This window comes from Hemiscyllium ocellatum, chromosome 7, assembly GCF_020745735.1.
Source record: "Hemiscyllium ocellatum isolate sHemOce1 chromosome 7, sHemOce1.pat.X.cur, whole genome shotgun sequence".
NCBI lineage: Eukaryota > Metazoa > Chordata > Chondrichthyes > Orectolobiformes > Hemiscylliidae > Hemiscyllium > Hemiscyllium ocellatum.
The window spans coordinates 24,434,067-24,455,795 of NC_083407.1; the positions used below are offsets into that span (position 1 = coordinate 24,434,067).

A 21,729-nucleotide genomic window follows, 5' to 3' on the forward strand; every position below is an offset into this window, starting at 1 on the left:
ACTACCCTCCAATTTATCTCTCAACCCCAACCCACAAACCTCATTCCTGATGAAGGGTTTATGCCCAAAATGTCAATACTGCTGCTCCTCCGATGCTGCCTGTCCTGCTGTGTTTTTCCCACACCACAGTCTTGACCCTGAACATAGGTAGCCTCTGTTAACCCTGCGCGTTTGCGAAGCGTGTTTTTTTGGGAGTGGTGCAGCAAATATTGACCCACTCTGATATATTAACATCATCTTGTCACCATCAGTTATTGTGTGATTCATCTAAAGGACCATACAGAGAACATACTGAATAAAATTAAGGAAGATTCAAAGCCAAGGTGTATCTCACTTCATTTTTTTTGCCATTTTGAACTTTTGCCATTGTTTTCATATGCTATTCTTTTGCTTTTAGTTTCTGTACAAGTCAGACCTTGAATGGGTACGTGGTTGTGGTTGGATTCCCTTGGATTCAGTTGAACATAAAAAGGTGAAAAATGCACAGGCGATGTTAAATGAAGTGAGTGAAGATTTTTCCTATTGGTGGCCCACTGTTCTTTCAGAGATTTTCACTCTACATTGACATAAAACATTTGAATGCATTCTACTTCTTTGTTCATTTTCAGAAAGCATATAAAGAAAATGCTGTTGCTAATTTTGCCAAGTTTACACCAATTACTGACCCGCCAGAGGTGGTACAGGCCAAGATAAATACAAACAACTTGAGTGATGTAAGTGTCCTTCAGTGTTTTGTAATGAATACTTAAAACACTTTGCACTGTTCTTCCAAACAGTAATTTCAATGTTGCAATAGCAGTAATGTCAACATGTTTTATCGTTTGATACAGGCTTATGTATCCAGTTTGTCTTTGACTGACTGTCACCTTTATATTTTAACATAGTTGTACTGAAAGTCAAATTCATGACTAAATACAATAATTTCATGATGAAAATTAAAAAAATTGTGAGTCCTTTGTTCACTGATTTTATTAAGTAAATAGCTTAAGCTGATCTTATTCAAGCAATGTGGCTAGTTCTTTAGGAGGAAATCAGGATATACTTTTTCACTCTGGAAGCAAATTAATTGTCAAATTCTCTCTGGCTGCAATTGCCAGAAGACTGCAAGGCAAATGATGAGGTTACCATTCTTGTTCAAGAATGATGGCAGTGGTCAACCAGGGACAATAACATCAGTGATAGGGAAACTCTCCATTTGGAGAGACAAGGATTTTGCAAGGATAGTCAGCATTGGTTTGTCAGAAGAAGCATTTCAGGGGACGTCTCTGGGGCGCACGCGCGTATACACACACACACACACACACACACACACACACACACACACACACACACACACACACACACACACACCAAACAACCCCATTGTCCTGTGACGGACCACTGCAACTCCCCCTTCCACTCTCTCAAGAATATGCAAGCCCTGGGCTCCCTCCACCACCAAATCCAAGCCATCCTATGACTGGAGGAAGAACACCTCACCTTCTATCTTTGGACTTTTTAATCACACGTCATCAACATCGACTTCACTAATTTCCGAATCTCCCCTCCCCCCACCTCCTCCTAGATTCAGCCCTTTAACTAAACACCACTCTGTTGCCTTGTCTTACCTGTCCATCTTCCTTCCCATCAATTCGCCCCATCTCGACTGACCTATCACAATCACTTCCCACCTGCATCTACCTATTGCCTTCCCAGCTACCTTCCCCCAGACCCACCCCCACCCTCCTATTTATCTCTCAGCAACCCCCCACCCACCCCAACATATCTGGATGAAGGGCTTGTACCTGAAACATCGACTTCCCTACTCCTTGGATGCTGCCCGACTTACTGTGCCTTTCCAGCGCCACACTTTTCGACTCAGAAGAAGATAATTTCTGACGATTTGATTGCAGTTTGTGCAGATGAGGGTAATGTTGTTTATATAATCTGCCTGGACTTCAGTAAAGCTTTTGACAAGTGTTGGATGGGAAGCTGATCAAGAAGGTAAAAGTCCACAGGTTCCAAGGCAATTGGCAAGTTGACTCCAAAGTTGGCAGGATACAGAGGATACTGGTCTAAAGTGTGTTTGGAAAACTGTGTCTAGTGGCATATCACCGAGTTCGGTGCAGGATCCATTCCCGTTTGTAATGAACGTTAATGACCTGGACATGAATGTAGGAGGTTTAGCAAGCAAGTTTACTCAGAACACAAAATTTGACAGTGTAGGAAATAGCGAGGAGAAAAGCCTTAAACAGTAGGAGGAAGTCAATGGTTGGTCAGATGGGCAGACAGAGTTCATTCCTGAAAGCTGTAAGTTGTAGGGCAATGGGCCATTTACAGAAAGCTGGGATACAAAAGGGCATCAGCATGCACCAGATGGGCCAAATGGTCCCCTTCTATGCTGTATCATTTCTATAGTTCTATGGTTCTGAGGTGTGAAGTGATGCATTTTGGGAAGACTAACAAAGCAAGAAAATACAGAATGAATGATAGGACCCTGGGGAGTATAGAGGATCAAGGGGACCTTGGTATTTATATCTATAAATCCTTGTAGGCAACATGGCAGATGGATAGGTGATATAAGAAGGCTTATGTGAATCTAGCCTATATTAGTTGAGGCACTTATTAGTTGAGACAGTGAATACAGGAGCATCAAGGTTGTGATGAAAATATATAAGTTACTGTATGAAGACTGGAAAACTGTATGTGGTTCTAGTCACCACACTATTGGAAAAATGTGATTGCATAGGAGGGAGTGCATAGGAGATTCACCAGGATGTTTCCAGGGCTGGAACATTTCACAAGTTACTGTGAAGAGAGACCAGATAGGCTGGGGTTGTTTTCCTTGGAGCAGGGAAGATTGATGGGTGACTGAAGGTCTGCAAAATTATTGGTAAGGAGCAGATGATTAGAGCTGACTTAAGATCAGAAGGTGGTGCATATCGGGCATTCACAGCATGAAACAGTGGTTGAGGTGGGAAGCACCACAATATTTAAGAAGTAATTTGAATACTTGAAATGCCATAGAGTACAAAGCTGTGAGCCAAGTGCTGGGAAATGGAATGGGTGCTTGATGCCTGGAGCAGACTCAGTGGTCCTTTCTGTGCTATAATACGCTATGACTCTGATTGTAAGATTATATAATCTTCTCTACATATGCAACAATTAGCTATGTCAAGATAAAGATAGAGATTTTAATTTTGTAAGGTTATCAGGAGATATGGTGAAAAGATGTGAAAATGGACTTTGACGTAACAGTCAGCCATGATTGAATGGAGGAGCAAATTCCATTGACTGAATAGCTTAGTTATAGTCATCGGATTCTATTAAACCTTATTGTCAAATAATATAGTAACAAATTATTGTGGCTCTGGAAATATGAAATAAAAATAAAGATCTGGAAATGTCTCAGCAGGCCTGGTAGCATCTGTAATAACGGAAACAGAATTAACATTTTGAGTCAAGTAACAAATTTGATTAGTCAATTTTGGCTTGTAAAGCTTTTGACATTCTCAAGCTGAGTAGAAGTCTTGACTGTGTTGAGAATCACCTGCAGGTTATTGTTGATATCTATTAACTACAAGAATGGTACCAGTAACAGGTGAGTGAATGAGTGATATTGGTTACATCCTGAGCCCCAGTTTAGGTTTTTTGCCGTGACAATTTTATCACAGGATGTCAAATTCCTCACATCTGTCTCAATGTTCATTGAATGCTGAAGCCATTGCTACAATGATTTGATTTTAATAAGGTTGCTGATGTTGTTTTTATCAGTTGAAGTACAAAGAGACATTTAACCTGGAAAAGGGCAAGTATATTGGTGCCGCTGACTATCCCCATTTGGCTCATTCAAGGGAAATGGCAAAGCATGTTAGTCAGGTGAGTGTTGATATGTTTTGTGCTGAAAATGTAACTTAATAATTGAAAATCATGTTGTACAATTTTACACATTCAGATTTATTTCAGTTCCAATTGTAGATCAAGTTTGAAAGAATAATGTAAAGTTTATGAAAACGCATCATTACAGAACTGTTTATACAATTTTTACAGAATTTATTAAGTTTGTCATAACCATTGCTTCTTGACAATAAATGGCATTACCAATACTTAATCGCTCACAATCTACATCTTGGGGGTTATCATTGACTATGAACTGTTCTGGACTAGCCATATAAATACTGTGGCTACAAGAGCGGGTCAAAAGATAAGAATCAAGCAGTGACTAACTCAAATCCTTACCCGTCAGAACCTACCTGCTGTCTGCAAAGCACCTTCAGAAATGTAATCGAATGCCTCTACCTGCCTGGATTAGTGTAGCTCCAACAATGCTCTAGAAGCTTGACACCATCCTGGAAAAGCAACCCATTTGATTACAACCATACCTGAACATTCATTCCATCACCACTGGCACACTGTAGCAATAATGTGTACTATCTATACACTGCAGAAATTCATTAAGGCTCCTTGAGTGCATGTTCTAAACTCACAATCATTATCCAGGGCAGCAGATACATGGGAACAACCAGCTGCAAGTTCCTCTGGACAACTCTGCTTCTTGACTTGGAAATATATAACTGTTCCTTCAGTTTCGCTCCCTCCCTAATGGCTTTTTGAGTCCACCTATGCCTATTAGTTCAAAAAGGAAGCTTACCATCATTTTCTCAAGGGCAACCAGGAATGGACCAAAATGTTGGCCACATCCTGTGAGTTAAGTCATAAGCCAATGTCCTTTCTTTCGACTTGGGCACTATGACATTTTCCCTATAGAAACCACTTAACAACTGACAACAATCAAACTAAATCACCTGCTTGATTATGTCAAAATAACAATTATCAAAAATCTTAAAGTTGCTGTTTTTAATTTTTTTTACACTGTATAATTAATGCTATCATGTAATGAACCTCATTTATTGGAAGATGCCATGCAGACTGACTCAGTTATCCGGTTGTACTGTTTTTGACTTTATCTTTTTATATTATAATACATTTATATTCTGCAGAACGTTTATAAAAATGACTGGGATAGCCATAAAGCCTTAGGATACACCTTGCCTCCGGACTATCTGCCTCTGGTTGTTGCTAAGCATGCTGATAACGTAAGCAGCAATGTAAGTAGAGTCTAATTCTCAATTACTTGGTAAATTTTTGTTATTGTGGCATTCATTTATTTGGTATGCTTACTAACAAAAATAAATTTGGTTTCCCAGTTGAAGTACAAGGAACTGTATGAAAAACTCAGGGGACATTATTTGGCTGGAGGAGATATTAAGGACTTCCCTGGTATAATCCATGCCATGGCCATGGATAAATTGAGGAACATGGTATGTACCATTTGAACATTGTAAACCTGTTAGATAAACACAAGTATTACCATTTAGTAATATTATGTCATCTAGTGTGTCATTATTGCAAAACACAAATGCATACCTTCCTTGCAAGCTTTGCTACTGCAACACTCCTGATGTTTGCCCAGACAGCATAACAGGGGACATGATCTCCAGCCTGGTGAATGGTGTTAGGAAAGGGAGTCAAGACGAGACATAATGATTTTTCTGGAGATCAGCAATCATTGTCATTCCACTCAAACATTTCCCCAACTTGAAGTTTCCCTGCATTTTTTCCGGAACCCTTGACTCTGACTTTACCAGAAATGTAGACAATAGCATCCATCTGAAAGTGAAGCAGAGCAGAATATAGGGAAAGACAGACACTCGTTTCTTTTTGACACTAGAGTCCCCATGGTAACTTTAGAGGTTTTGTTTAAACATTATTGAGTGTATAAATGGGTGGGAACAAGCTTTGAGTTAGATGGGTAGTGGGATTAGATGAGTGAGACTGCTTGCCAAGCCAATTCTGCTCACATAGCATGAATAATATTTTTTTAAAAATAGTGCTTAAGGTGACAATAGGTAGGATGGCACGTGGATAATGTGGTATGTGGGTAGAAGTGCACATGAATAAGATGGTAGTGAGGTAGGCCATGAAGTGGAAAAGGTAGCAAGTGGATTAAAGTGGTAGATGTGTGTGGTGGCAGGTGAGTGCAAACGTGTCTGAAGGCATTAAAACTGAGAGAGCCTTAAGTACCACACACTATGATGATATCATTAGGGCATGGTGGAAGAACAAATTTGGACCTGAAAGGACTAAAATCCAATAACAGGTCCTCCTCATAATTTCTGGAGCCATATCTAACTTTATGAACACTTACTGACATGCAATAGTGTTCTCATAGTTATCCTGAACCACATCTTGCTAAGTTTTGAATTTCAATTACAGTGGTGAAGGGAGCCAACGGGCTGGGAATGGCTGTTTAGAAAGAACTTTGAGAAATACAAGCACTTTCAAATAGAAAGTTTTCATTGGGCCTTGCCTCCAGCCTTGTATGCGTTGTATCAGCTGCAGACTTGGAAAGTGATCTGCTTGTAAGCTTATGATCCCTCCTTCTTGGTAGGTATTGTGTATAGTCTGGATTGAATACTCAGGAGAATAACTTGACCAAAATATCATCACATTGTGCAGAAATGAATGAAATCCTACATTACAAGTATCCTCCATAACGTTTTCATAGAATCTGCACAATATGAATTGAGTTGAGATCTTCACATATTATCAAGCTAAGTGAGTAGATTGTATAACAGTTGGAAGAGATGCACATCCAAGTAATATCTTGTATATTTAGAACTTGTCTTTTCACTTAAGGTGGCACAGTGGCTCAGTGGTTAGCACTGCTGCCTCACAGTACCAGGGATCCAGGTTTGATACCAGCCTTGGGTAACTGTTTGTGTAGAGTTTCCAAATTCTCCCTCCATCTGCGTGGGTTTTCTCCAGGCGCTGCAGTTTCCTCCCACAGTACAAAGGTTTGCAGGTCAGGTGGGTTGGCCATGGTAAATTTCCCTATCGTATCCAGGATGTGCAGTCTAGTAAGGTTAGCCATAGTATATGTGGGGTTACAGGGAAAGCATGTGGGGCAGTGTGGGTCCGGGTGGGAGGGTTGTTGAAAACTCAACAGGTTGAGTGGCCTTTCTTGCACTGTAGAGATTCTATGACCTGCATATGACTTTATTTTAATGACAAAGTGACTGGAATAGGCTAAATGTAGTTCCATTTATAAAGCACAGGCACAATGAGAACAACTTCTGAGCAACAAAAAGCACAAACAGTGACTATAGGCTGCATAGTCCTTTCATTGCAACTTTGCTTGATACACTAGTTTTCGGAGCGCTGCTTCTTCATCAGGTAGCTGTGGAACAGGACCATAAGACATAGAATTGTTGGAATTTAACTTGGTGTTGTGTGATTTTTAACTTCGTCCACCCCAGTCCAACACCAGCTCCTCCACATCTTGATCTACAAAGACCAAGAAAGCCCCACACACTTTACAGTTGGAATCATGCAGGTCATCTCCGTACCTCTGGGTAGAGTTGAAACCAAAAAGCTCAACTCAGTAACTTTAGTTAAAGTTGGGGTGATACAGTTAGGATTAATCCATTCTGGTTCGGATGAGGAAATGCAACCAAGATGCTTGTTGTTGATTCTTATTCAACTAACCCAACTTCAAGTATGCACAAGCAGACATTAGAATTTCATTTCAACACACTCTGTGAACCAAGAGTTTGTTCAACATTTTGTAAATTGTCACTTCAGATTCTATTTCAGGAGAGGTGCTTGTGATTACTTTTGGTATTTAACCTCATATTACATTTCCTGTACTTTACATAGTTATTGTTTACTTTTTTAGCTGGATTATAGGAGGAGTTATGAAGATACTAAGGCTGCAGTTCACATCCCCAATGACATGATTAGCAACATTGTGGCAAAGAGATGCCAACATATTCTCAGCGACCTTGAATACCGCACCTATCTTCATCATTGGACCTGCCTGCCTGACGAGCATGATGTAATTCATGCTAAGAGAGCACAAGAGATCTTAAGCGATGTACGTAACAATTTAATATATTCATGGGTCTTAACCATAAATGGTGTAGCACTCGGGAGAGACGTGATTTATTAGGTACCCATGGACAGTCTGTGCTGGAGACTGTAATGTAATGGGAATTAATACGTTGACAAGTGATTGAAACTCTAATGGAGCAGGAGAGAAATATTAAATGAGAAAGCTTCATTCAGTGTATATTCTAGTGCAAATAAAGAGTTTACAGGATTTACTGAGAATGAAGGAGAGGTACTCTGAGTTAAGGATAAGGTAAAAATGCAGCCAACGCAGCAATCTAACTAGATACAGCAGCTTTCACTGTCCAGTGCAAAGACCCAACGACCAAGAGAAGTCATATAAATGGAATCCATGAAGGGGTAAACATGCAGGGTTTAGTCAATAGGAGGAGCACAGTTCATGAGTATATATCCACTAACTACAAACTACATCCTATAAGGAGATTAGACTGATCAAAGTAATTTTATATTTGGCTTTGACCAATATGGATTATAGAGCTGCAAGAAATAATTCCATAGTCTCTCAATCATGGTAGAATTTAGTCAGTACTTGTCATGTTGGTGAAGTGAGTGGAGCAACCATGGAAATGGCAAACAAGCTGGTTTTGCCAGCTTGGAAGCTTTGCCTTTGTAGCTTTCATCGGTCTGCTGTTTAAAGTTGGGCCTTCCTATTAAAATAATGAAACAGTTTAAACAGTTAATCAATATATTTCTTACATAAAATGAAAATGCCTATGAGGTTGCTTTGTTCCTATCATTCATCTTCATCTCCATGTAACAGAGAACACTTGCTACAGTTTGATCTTGGTGTTTGTAGAACAGAAATTTTCAGAGGAATTTAACTTTCTTGGAAGTTCTCTTTGCTGATCTGTGATTTCTCGAATGACTGATTTCAAAATAGCTGACAGAAGGAGATGTCAACATTTGCTAACTTTGGTTTTCAATGTTGCAGTTTGTGTACAAGGATGACCTGAACTGGCTGAAGGGCATGGGCTGTTATGCCTGGGACACTCCAGAAATTCTACTAGCCAAACATTCCTATGACCTGCAGAGTGAAGTAAGATATTCTTAGCTGTGTTCTTTTAAGTTTGATGAAGTAAACCTGTGGAACCTGGAATCAAGTTCAGTTCACCAAGATATATATAAAAAATAATGAATGCCAAGTTAGTCTGTGCTATCACTTTGCATGTTATTAAAACACTTCAGATAAAATTTTGCAACATCTTATTGCTGTTAGTTTTTTGCATTGGGTTTTGGGACTTGAAAGAATCCATTAGGCCATACATTAGAACTTACTTACATAAAAATTTGTAAAATATGTTAAATATTGCGAAAGAAGGATAGGAACTCAATTTTGTTTTTGTTTTATATTCATCAGGATTGAGATTAGACTGTGGCTCTCATTGTTGATGTAATCGAGCCTGTTGACTCTCAAACTGAGTTAACTGATTAACCTTAGATCAGGCAGGTCAACTGTCACTGCTCAGGCCATTGCCATAGGATATGCAGCACTGACTGACAGTCCCCATAACCCTTTGCCACTGAAAAAGGGTGACCAAACTAATTAAAGCCCCATTCCCATGCTGTATAAATTGATGTTCCCTTTCAAAGTTTGGTTTCTTGCATCCCAGCCCTGATGAATGCAAAACTTAAATCTTTGATTTTATATCTCTTTTTAGTAATATTTAAGTTCTGTACTACTAAGCAATTATTTATAAAAGATCACATTGTTTCACGTGGTAAAACAGTTTGTTGAATCCATACTTTGGTGACTAGTGGGAAGATAGGTCAGTGTACAAAAATACAGTGCCATTAAATTCAAGCTCTACTCAGTGATTTTTTCAAATGCTGAGTTTCTAATCTCAACCAAGGCTATCACAAGAAAGTGCTCAGTGGAACCAAAAGGGAAATGTCAGGAAAAATAGCAGCAAGTCTTTGAAGCTTTGTGCTACCTTGCTATAGGATAGTGCATGTAGAAGACTGGAAGCAGCTACTTTTCTTTCCAATAAATTGCAGTTATATATAGCTTGTAGATTAACATGACAAGAAATGAGCATTAGCAAAGCACAACACAACATTATCATGAAAAATAACTAAAAAGCATTTTAAAAAGTTAAATATGATGCAATGCTGCAAATTAGTGATATTTGCAGTGTACAGTTAGACCAACGATCCTCAGTTTAACAAAATATGACTACTGGAAGCTGAATGGAATCTTGTGCTCAGCTTATAGACAGTATGGCCACGTAACCAGGTGCTCTTGTTGTATCCCTGAATTCCTATGCCTTCTACCCGCTCTCCACTGTAATTAGGCTTGGAGCTACAGACATGCTTGATCTGGAGGCCCTTCAAAGGCCAATTAAGTGCCAGGAAAGGGCACCACCCCACAGCAGCTTGAATTGACCAAGGTGTAGGCAGTTCTGTAACAATGTAGTGTGAATGACAGGTAAACTTGGTTAAGTAAACCTGTCAGCTCTTTGGAGGGGGGGTGGGGGGGTGGGAGGTGGGGGAGGAGGAGACAGGAGTCCCTTAATCACAGGCAATTGGAGAGCCAACAGGGAGTCCACTGAACGCTACCCTTCCTCTCACTTTTGATCACCATTCCCGTCCCATTCCTCGATTCAGAAAGCTCCCAACCACATGTTCTCAACCAAGCACCCCCACCCTCCCACCATCCCAGGCCAACGAGTAATTTACTTATTTTTCAACTCGGTCCTTGAAGTTGAAAGTGATGTACAAAGAAAGCAAAAGTCATATAGTCATAGGGATGCACAACATGGAAACAGATCCCTCAGCCCACCTCTTCTATGCTGATCAGATATCCTATATTAATCTAGTCCCATTTGCCAGCATTCAGCCTAAATCCCTCTAAACCCTTTCTTTTATGTATCCATCCCGATGCCTTTAAAATGTAATCATACCAGCCTCCACCACCACCTCTGGCAATTCATTTCAACACCCTCTGCATGAAAATGTTGCCCATTAGGTCTCTCTCAATTTTTTTCCCCTCTCACCTTTAAACCTACTCCCTCTAGTTTTGGATTCCCCAATCCAAAAGACCTTGACTATTTACCCTGTCCGTACCCCTCATGTTCCAGGGAAAACAGCCCCAGCCTATTCAGCCTCTGCCTATAGCTGAAAACCTCCAACCTGGCATTTTCCTTGTAAATCTTTACTGAACTCTTTCTCATTTCACAACATTCGGTGATTGGTTAGAGTATGGAATGCATTGGAAGTATAGTGGAAGCAGGTTCAATTGAGATATTCAAGAGACTGCTAATGATTATTGGGATAGAAAAAAGTGTACACGGGTATGTGGAGAAAGCAAAAGATTGGCACTAAGAAATGAAACTTGTTTGGAGAGCTAGTGCAGGTATGATGGGCCATATGGCCTCCTCCTGCACAGAAACTAGGCAACCTGCTGTCTGTTGCCTCACCACTGCTTGACTAGCATTAGATCTGGTCCTTGTCTTAAGGAGTCAATGGCATATATCACATTCTTTCCAGCTGTCTGACCAGACAAGTTTCTGCCTATTGTCTGAAATAAAATAGAGCTACTAAAGGACACATTCTTCTTGATATAATCTTTATCTTGCATTCAATGAGAAAACCAACACGTGTATTTCGTGAGAGCAGAATACTGATTCGTTGGCAAATCATCTCTGATTGGTAGAGGTGTTGCCACGGAGAATGCATCCATTCATGAGGACTTGCAGTTAAATCTAGCAGTTAATTGTTAATTATCATAAATGAGTGCATTCTCCATAGCAATGTCTCTACATATCAGTCTACCTGCCAATTAATCAGCACTTTCCTCTCTTTTGTTTCATTCACTAGTGGGACATGCCAGCATTTATTACCTCCTTGTCCTGTTGTAGTCTATATGCTACAGGTTAATCCACATGCCATTAGAGAGAGAATTACAGAATTATGACCCAGTGACAGTGAAAGAACAGCAATATATTTCCAAGTAAGAACAGTGAGTGGCTAGGAGAGGCACTTGCTGGTTGTAGTCTCCCCATGTATCTGCTGGCTTTGTCCTTCTAGATGGATCTGGTCATGGGTTCAGAAGGTGTTCTATAATGATCATTGTTGAATTTTTGTAGTGTTTACTGTAGAGAGTACACACAACAGTCTAACTGTCGATCTTCATCTTGGATTGGCATTCATCAGGACAATTTTGTAAGAATGCAAGATGAAAAGTTTGACAAATATCTTATTTCAGGAATACTCAATTTCTGAGTCATCAAACAACTGTTTGAGATGATATATCTTGTTGGCAGGAAAACAACATTTGATAAATTTGTACACTTGATTTATTGCAGATCAAATACAGAACTGATGGAAAGAAAAATTTTGAGAACTATACTGTGATCACAGATACACCAGTCTATGTGACAGCTGTTCAGAGTGGCCTTCAGTTAAGTGATGTAAGTATTTGTCTGCTTTCACTCCAATAGCATTAAATAGCTTGAGTTTAGTCTGCAGGTTCTTCATTTTCTGAGAGGTCTTTCCATGTATACTCCTGTGTGAGCTCTTCTGTCTTTTAAACTCCTTTATGTAGCAGGGCCTGGAGGTTATGGTTGGTCTGACTGGTAGATTAATGTATTTCATTTGCATTCCTCTCCCTGACATTTTAGCTCTGGTTAAAATAAAAGAGTTTAGATTAAACCTTCATTGACAAAGTCCTCTAGTTGAGAAGTGTGGTGCTGGAAAAACACAGCAGGCCAGGCAGAATCCGAGGAGCTTCTGAAGAAGGGCTTATGCCTGAAACGTTGATTCTCCTGCTCGGATGCTGTCTGGCCTGCTGTATTTTTCCAGCACCACACTTCTCAACTCTGGTCTCCAGCATCTGCAGTCCTCACTTTCTCCTAGTTGATTTTAACCTACTGTGAATCCTCTCGCAAGGATGCTTACCTTGAAGAAGCTCTCCTCCTCCCTCATTCTTGAAGAAGGGCTTGTGCCCGAAACGTCGATTCTCCTGCAGTCCTCACTTTCTCAAAGGCCTCCAGGTGTTGTGCCCCAACTATATTGGGTTAGAAACTTTCAATCATCATGTTTGTTATTTGGGTGAAAAAGTAGAATGGCGCAGCAGTGCTGCTGCACAATCTTTCATGTCAAATTGGCCTCAAGAAACTGATGGCTGCAAAATTGGAAGAGGGTAATTTCCTCATGTCTGCTGGCTTCACTGAGAGAAATGTGAAAAACCCAGAACATTTATGCCACAGAAAGAGGTCATTCAGTCTATCATGTCTATGCCAACCAAAAAAGAGTTATGAAGCCTTATCCCATTTTTCAGCTCCCTTTATGTTATGCAATTTAAGTGTGTATCCAAGTACCATATATACTCGAGTAATCGTCAAATTCTTTGGACTACTTTTTAAGGTTAAATTTATGGGGTTGACTATTACATGGATGCTACTTTTGAGGGGCTGAATTTCATATCATATCATTAGCAGAAGCCCAGTTGATCTCTAAACAAATGAAGAAGAAAAAAAGTAAATTATGGTAATTCTGAAAACCCAGAGCAGAACAAAACAGCCAGCGGACTGGAAGACCGGGAATGGAGCGGAACAACCGGCAGACCGGAAAACTGGAGCGGGATGTGACGGCTGGCACACTGATTCAGAAACATTGATCTGCCATCTGTGAAGAACGAGAGTCAACTTTTACATGAGATATATGGAAAATTTTGGGTTATTTGACTAAAAATCAACTCCCTATTTTTGTATGAGATCGACTATTACTCTAGTCTATACGGTATATGATGAGGATTTTTGACTCTACCACCTATTCAGACCGATGCCTTACATATGTAAATTATGCTCACAGCATTTGGCTGAGGACCAACTCCCAATTTTGCATTAACTAAATCGAACTTGCCCTGTACACAACTGGTCCAGAACTATCATGACCTAATCAGCAGAACTTGAAGGAACTGTTGGAGTCTATTCACAAAAAGAGGGTGCAAACATTTTTATGTTTATGTTCTTTGAAGGCAAGAGGAGGAAGGCCTCTATCTGCAGTTTTGCATCCTTTGTTTCACCTGATGGATGGCAATTATTGTCCTTTCTCTGTACTAATTTTTATTGGGAAGATTTCCATGTTTTAGGTCACAATATGTCAAGTTACGTAACCTACAACTAACAGGTGGATTGTTTTTGTTCTTGCAGGTTAGATACAAAGAGGAGTATGAGAAAAACAAGGACAAATACACAACTGTTTTAAACACAGTGGACTACAACAGGACCAATGACCTCAAAACTATGTTTAGCAGTGTAAGTTTTACAGCATGGATATTTTGAAAAAGTAGTAAATGGATTTTCTTTACAAGGGAATAAACCGATATATTTCAGAAATACACATGGAGGTTCAGTGAATAAGTGCACTACATGATGATGCATTTAGCAAAATATTCTTTGGTCAGATGAGCTTGAGTGAATGGTAACCTGGTGTCAGAGTTCCGCTGAAGTTGCAATCTAAAATTAATTGCCATCTTTAGGCAAGTTGAGGAAGAAAGGAGAAGAAATGGAAAAATCTCTTTAACCTATCCTTAATATGTGAGATGATTGGAATTATATTATTGCTGTGTTAGTGATACCATTGCAAAAGTCTCTGTTAACAATAACTGCCAACTATATGAGATGGATATGAAGACATCTCCCAATGAAGACAAGTATGAAGACATGATTGTCCAATGCCCTTGTCTACTCATACATGTTACTATTGATGATATTTTAAACCTACTTACTTATCAAAATTGTAAGGTGTTAGTCATCCCATCAGTTCACCTGTAGTCACTAGACATTCCTTTCCAATGTGCTCTTTCCAGTTTGTCACTCTTCCCTTCATAAGATTTGATTGGGATAGTTTTTCAGATGGTAGTCAAAAACTTAAACTGCAGGACTGGGATGAGGCAGATAACTTAAAAAAAAAATCGGGTTTCTTTTGTAAAAGTAGTATGAACTTTTCATGTATTTTGAGAAACTTGAGTCAAGGGCCAGAACACTCAGAATTAGACACATCCAAAGTGGGATATGGTAAAGAAAAAACAAAATATACTAGGATGCAGCAATCAGATGATTCCAAACTTGCGATTTGCAAATTTGTAGATTAATGGAGAAAAGGAAATCAGAGAAAGGTGAAAAATCCCACAGGTTGAAGTTCCTGGAGGAGAACCAGTTACTAGCGGCGTACCGCAAGGGTCGGTGTTGGGTCCACTTCTGTTCGTTATTTTTATAAATGACCTGGATAGGGCTTAGAAGGGCGGGTTAATAAATTTTCGGACGACACGAAGGTCGGTGGAGTTGTGGATAATGACGAAAGATGTAGTAGGTTGCAGAGACACATAGATAGGATGCAGAGCTGGGCTGAGAGGTGGCAAATGGAGTTTAATGTGGGCAAGTGTGAGGTGATGCACTTTGGCCGGAGTAATCGGAATGCAAAGTACTGGGCTAATGGTAGGATTCTTGGGAGTGCAGATGAGCAGAGAGATCTCGTTGTCCATGTACACAGATCCCTGAAAGTTGCCACTCAGATTGACAGGGTTGTTAAGAAGGCATACAGTGTTTTGGCCTTTATTAATAGAAGGATTGAGTTCCGGAACCAGGAAGTTATGCTGCAGCTGTACAAAGGTCTGGTACGGCCACACTTGGAGTATTGTATACAGTTCTGGTCACTGCATTATAAGAAGGAAGTAAAAGCTTTGGAAAGGGTGCAGAGGAGATTTACTAAGATGCTGCCTGGTATGGAAGGAATGTCTTACGAAGAAAGGCTGAGGGCCTTGAGGCTGTTTTCGTTAGAGAGAAGAAGGTTGAGAGGTGACTTTATAGAGACATACAAGATAATCAGAGGGTTAGATAGGGTGGACAGGGAGAGCCTTTTTCCAAGTATGGGGACGGCAAACACGAGGGGACACAACTTTAAAGTGAGGGGAGATAGGTATAAGACAGATGTCAGAGGTAGTTTCTTTACTCAGAGTAATAAGGGTATGGAATGCTTTGCCTGCATCAGTAGTAGCAAGTTTAAGTGCATTTAAGTCGTCGTTGGACAGGCAAGTGGATGTACATGGAATAGTGTAGGTGGGATGGGCTTCAGATTAGTATGACAGGGCGGCGCAACATCAAGGGCCGAAGGGCCTGTACTGCGCTGTAATGTTCTATGTACTAATTAGAAGGGAAAGGTTTCAATGCAGCGAGGAGTAGGATGGATTAGAAATGTGTAAGGATGACAAATTTTATGCAACAGCTCATTAACTTTGATAAAATAATGCTGTTATGCTCTTGTATTTCATGGCATCATCCAAGACTTTGGTGTATGATTGTGTCTTTTCTTGGGCAGTCAAGTGACGTGCTCCCCATCTCTCGTCATTTATTTAATTGACTGTTCGTGTTTGCATCTTTGTGGTATCAAACACATCAACATTCTGGAACAATGTGCAATGTTTGTCCTAGTAACATGCATTCTTGCCAACTTGTTGAATTGCTTATCTGTTTTAGTATATATGTTAACTTGAATCACCATCATTGTTTTATATGCTGTTTCTGACAATGTTGTTTAATGTTAAAACAATGCTTCTTCGATTTCTACATAATCAGCCATGTATTGTTTCTCTAGAATGCTTATAAACTGGCCTGGGATAAGGTGAAAGCAACAAGTTATACAATGCCAGGAGATGCGTTTTCGATAGCTCTGGCCAAGAATCAGAAAGACATTCTTAGTCCAGTAAGTAGAAAATTGTCATCAAATGTAATTAAGGCCAAGTTGCTGAGGGTACATCCCTACCTTCCCTGGCAGTGGCAAGAAGAATGATTTTTTGCAATTTGTTTTTTTCCTCTCATGCAAGTTTATCAAACTGTGTGCACTCAATCTTTCAGATAAAGTATCGTGAAGAGTATGAGAAGTTCAAGGCTCTCTACACATTGCCACGTTCTGTGGAGGATGACCCACATACCATGCAATGTCTTAAAGCTGGCAAGTTGAACCTTGATGTAAGTAGTGCTCAAGTTGGACCATGAATCTCAAGTGCGTAGGCCTAAATAATTTACAACCCTCCCTAATTACCACTGCACTTCATTCTGTGGCCACTGTAACTCTGTTACAGCCAAAGTATCCTCAGGTATTCCAAGAATTGAGTTGATCGGAGCACGTTTTTAAGAAACAACAGGAAGAATGATTTTGATCTGGGGGTAGGGGTTAAATTCTCCCCAGTGGTCTGTTATTAAACCAGAAACGTTTGATAATTACAGACAGATCAAGTATCACCCAGGGTGCAGTATACTCGCGCTTCATGCAAAGTCCTGTATAAATCATAAGGAACCGCCTCAATTAATTATTTTGCATTGACTTGTTTAAACTTGTATATTTTTTTCTATTCTTACAATATTAAACGTATTCTTTGCCAAACGTTTGTACATTTTACAAATACCAGTTGTCTACTTTGTATCAGGCCATGACAGTAGGAGAATCATTGTTGAGCCTTATTCTTTTTGCTGAATTTTATTTGTTGCTATTTCATTTAATGAGAGTTGACTATTGGGGTGAAAATTCGCTGGGATTAATCTACTTGGCCTGTGCTTTGTGCAGCGTTTGTACAGACAAAATTACGAAAATAACAAAATGAAGGTGCACATCATGCCTGACATGCTGGAAGTGGTTACTGCCAAAGACACCCAAGGCAAAGTCAGCTACATTGACTATCGCAAGTATCTCCACGAATGGACATGCCTGCCAGATCTGCAGATTAACATACATGCCAAGAAGGTCTGCGAGCAACTGAGTGATGTAAGTGTTAGTTTTCGTTTCATATTAATTTTAGACCAAATAGGCAGTTGTAGGAGCTGAAAATGTGTTGCTGGAAAAGGGCAGCAGGTCAGGCAGCATCCAAGGAGCAGGAGAATCGACGTTTCAGGCATAAGCCCTTCAAATGACCTGCTGCACTTTTCCAACAACACATTTTCAGCTCTGATCTCCAGCATCTGCAGTCCTCACTTTCTCCTAGTTGTAGTAGCTGTCCAGTACTGAAGTACAAAGATTCAATGAAAATGGAATCATGAGAGAATGAAAGACATCTCACTGGAATCTTGGCAAAACATATTGGGAAGCAGATTCAGTAGCAACATTTGAATGGAAAACATAAATTGGATGTGCACTTTTATAGGTACATAATTGTAGGAAGTTCTGGAGCAATGCGGGGAGAGCAGCGGGATGGCTAGCTCTCCCAAATTGCTATCACAGGCACCAAACGTCCACCTTCTATGCAATTTCCTGGTTCAATGGATAAAGGCAATGTACCATCAACTACTGATCCATAAAGTCATGGTACATATCGGTATCAATGACATCCGTAGGGAAAGAGAGGAGGACAAAGAGAAAATAGGGAGTTAGATTGGAAGCTAGAAGGTAGGATAAGCAGAGTAGTATCAGAATGAATATGACCCTACTGTTTGTACAGTTTGCTACATGGGCATGTAGAAAACCACAAAGCACACTCAATGAAGCTTACTAAATACTGAGAGGTCTGGATAGAGTGGATGAGGAGAAAATATTTCCACTAGTAAGAGAGACTAGGACCTGAGAGCACAGCCTCAGAGTGAAGGGATGAATCTTCAGAACTGAGATGAGGAGGAGTTTCTTCAGCTAGTGGGTGGTGAGTCTGTGGAACCCATTGCCTTAGAAGGCTGTGGAGACCAAATCATGTATTATATTTAATACAGAGATAGCTAGGTTCTTGATGAATAAGTATAGAAGGCAGGAGAATGGGTTGAGAATAATGTCAAGCATGACTGAATGGTGGGCTGAATGAACTAATTCTGCTACTATCTCGCATGGTATTATGGTCTTATGCTGGAAGCAAGCAATTACATCAGCATCTAAGATTAAGCAATCTTTGGAGATGCTAAGAAGAAGGCCTAATAAATTTCATGCTCTTTATATAGTGGTCTCTATCAATTCCTATCAATGTGATAATTAGACTGCTTCCTACTTGTTGGAAAGGCTGAAGGTTAGAAATTACAGTTGAAGTTCCCTTCTCTTGTATTTCTACTGCCATTTTCCTATCTTTTGGTCAGATTTGAGTTAGATGACAGATAACAAGCATCACAGTGCTAATTATGTTTTTCGTTCTATCTTTTCAGGTTCTGTACAAAGATGATCTCAACTGGCTTAAAGGAATTGGTTGCAATGTCTGGGACACTCCTCAGATACTTCATGCTAAGAAATCCTATGATCTCCAAAGTGCTGTATGTTGGAGGGATTTGTCACTGCAATGTGTTATTGGCATTGATTCTCTCTTTCCTTCTTGTTACTTGCCTTTTAACTGCCACTGATCATTTAATTTCTTTTCCACTTTTATTTATCTCCGCAGATTCAATACAAGGCGAAGGCTGAGGCATCAAGGGACCAGTTCACGCCAGTCATGGATACTCCCACTTACCGGCAGTCTGTCACCAACGCTAAACAGTTGAGTGATGTAAGTATTTTTTGAGCCAATTTATAAAAAGAGACGTTAATAACATAGACTTAGAAATCTACTATCAGCTACAGGTTAAAACCGAATGATAAATTCTAGATAGTGCCGCTTCCATACAAAACAGGTACTGTTTTATTACACTTTAATAATAAGTGTATGGGCAGCATGGTGGCTCAGTGGTTAGCACTGCTGCCTCACAGCATCATGGACCCGGGTTCAGTTCCTGCCTTGGGCAAATGTCTGTGTGGAGTTTGCACATTCTCCCCGTGTCTGCGTGGGTTTGCTCCGATTTCCTCCCACAGTCCAAAGATGTGCAAGTTAGGTGAATTGGCCATGTTAAATTGCCCATGGTGTTTGGTGTAGGGGAATGGGTCTGGGTGGGTTGCTCTTCAGAGGGTCAGTGTGGACTTGTTGGGCCGAAGGGCCTGTTTCCATACTGTAGGGAATCTAATCTCATCTAATAAAATGTCATCAAAGCTCAACCTGATCTGTCATATGTTTTCTGACTTTTGAATATTTACATATATGTCTATTTACATTGTGTATTCATATTAGAAGATATATACTTTTACAGATACACATTGTACTGACATAAAAGCATTTCAAGAGAGATATATATGTACGCTTGATGTGTAATTCAATTATTTTGCTTTCAATATTTTGAGAATATAGTATGTTTGAAAGTGAAATATTCTATTTATTCTCTTCCTTCTGTTTTTCAGTTTGTGTATCACAATGCTTATGTGACAAATATTAGAGGTACAGTTGCTCCAACCACAAAGACTGTGGATCTGGATAGAGCTAGGCATGCCTATAAGTTACAGAGTGAGGTAAGTGTGCGTCTAGATTTTTAAAATAAATTGCGAGAAGCCTCTCCAACTAACTGGACTTTGTAACATTCCTTTTGTAGAATCTTTATCGTGATACAGGCCGAAGCCTTCTCCCCACTGGATATACCATTCCGGCAGATATCCCATTCTTAAAGCATGCCAGAAATGTTGACCATAACCGCAGCGATGTAAGTATTACCCTGAAACCCACTTTTGAATCTCTCGAATCAGATTTCCACACTTGCTGCTGCACTAAATGAACTGTTCGCGAAGTTACAAATCATGTTCTGTCTTCAGGTCTCTCCAGGTCTTCAGCCTTTGACATGGTTCTCAATGCTGTTTTTATCCAATGCTTCTCCACTGCTATCAGGCAGGCAGGACTGAGGTCACATAATTCCATTCTTATTTATGAAACTTCAGTCAATCACTGGATCTCCAGGACCTATCCTTGGCCATCCTACTATTTCTCATCTACATGCTGCCCTCCAGCTACATCATTCAAAGATGCAGAGTTCATTTTTCCATGTACCGCACTTTGCTCTCTCTCACCACCATCTCTCTCAATTCCTCCACTGTTAGTAAATTATTCAACTGTTTATCTCTCATTCAGTACTGGATGAACAGAAATTTTCTCCAATTAAATAATGAAAAGGCTGAAGCCAATGTTTTCAGTCAGTACTCCAGAATTTCATTCCCCAGTCACCATCACCATCCTGGTCTCTAGCAATGGTTTAATATTCAGCCAGTCTACTTTCTTTGTGTTAATTTTGATCTCAAGTCAGATTTTCACCATTAATAAGATCACTTATTTCCATTTCAGAACATCAGCTCTTAACTCATCAGCTACTCTTTCATGCCTTTGTTTCCTCTAGGCCTGACCATTTCAAAACACTCTTGGTTGGTCTCCTATATTCTATCCTTCATAAAGTTTCAAAACTCTGCTGCCTGTAACTTAACACAGCAAGTGTTGCTCCTTTATCCCTGTACTCGCAACATACATTGGCTCCATCAGGATTTAAAAATCCCAATTCTTGTTTTCATGTCTATGACTTTGCCCCTTTCTGTTTCTGGGGTCTCTTCCCAGATTTCTGTGCTTCACCAATACTGAGTGTGCATCTCCAATTTCAATTGCAACTCCACTACTGGTCATGCTTTTAATTACCTAGGCCGCAACTCACCCTTCAGCTCTCTGTCTCTTGAAGACACTCCTTAACTATTTCTGTAACCAAGTTTTTGGCCATTTAACCTAATATTGAAATGACACCCATAGCATGAATTGTTGATAATAACCCAGATAATATTAGGGTCTGAGAACGACTTCTCAGTGACATACGCCCCCACCAGAGATACAAAGTCAGGTTTCTGAAATTCAATTTCAGATTCCTGAAGAAGGGCTTATGCCCGAAACGTCGAATCTCCTGTTCCTTGGATGCTGCCTGACCTGCTGCGCTTTTCCAGCAACACATTTTCAGCTCTGATCTCCAGCATCTGCAGACCTCC

At 40.0% G+C, this 21,729-nt stretch overlaps 1 protein-coding gene across 19 annotated transcripts in view; it reads left to right on the top strand.

The window, feature by feature from the left end:
• The window catches only part of neb (nebulin), a 299,811-nt gene that overhangs the window by 171,916 nt on the left and 106,166 nt on the right, over positions 1–21,729 (top strand). For all 19 annotated transcript variants that reach the window (XM_060827055.1, XM_060827069.1, XM_060827066.1 and 16 more), the window contains 16 exons: positions 398–502; positions 609–713; positions 3,754–3,858; positions 4,980–5,087; positions 5,187–5,300; positions 7,718–7,915; positions 8,882–8,986; positions 12,255–12,359; positions 14,103–14,207; positions 16,546–16,653; positions 16,806–16,919; positions 17,515–17,712; positions 19,065–19,169; positions 19,295–19,399; positions 20,122–20,229; positions 20,310–20,417. In XM_060827055.1, coding sequence (XP_060683038.1) covers positions 398–502; positions 609–713; positions 3,754–3,858; positions 4,980–5,087; positions 5,187–5,300; positions 7,718–7,915; positions 8,882–8,986; positions 12,255–12,359; positions 14,103–14,207; positions 16,546–16,653; positions 16,806–16,919; positions 17,515–17,712; positions 19,065–19,169; positions 19,295–19,399; positions 20,122–20,229; positions 20,310–20,417 — 1,896 coding nt within the window. The remainder of the gene's footprint in view (positions 1–397; positions 503–608; positions 714–3,753; positions 3,859–4,979; positions 5,088–5,186; positions 5,301–7,717; positions 7,916–8,881; positions 8,987–12,254; positions 12,360–14,102; positions 14,208–16,545; positions 16,654–16,805; positions 16,920–17,514; positions 17,713–19,064; positions 19,170–19,294; positions 19,400–20,121; positions 20,230–20,309; positions 20,418–21,729) is intronic.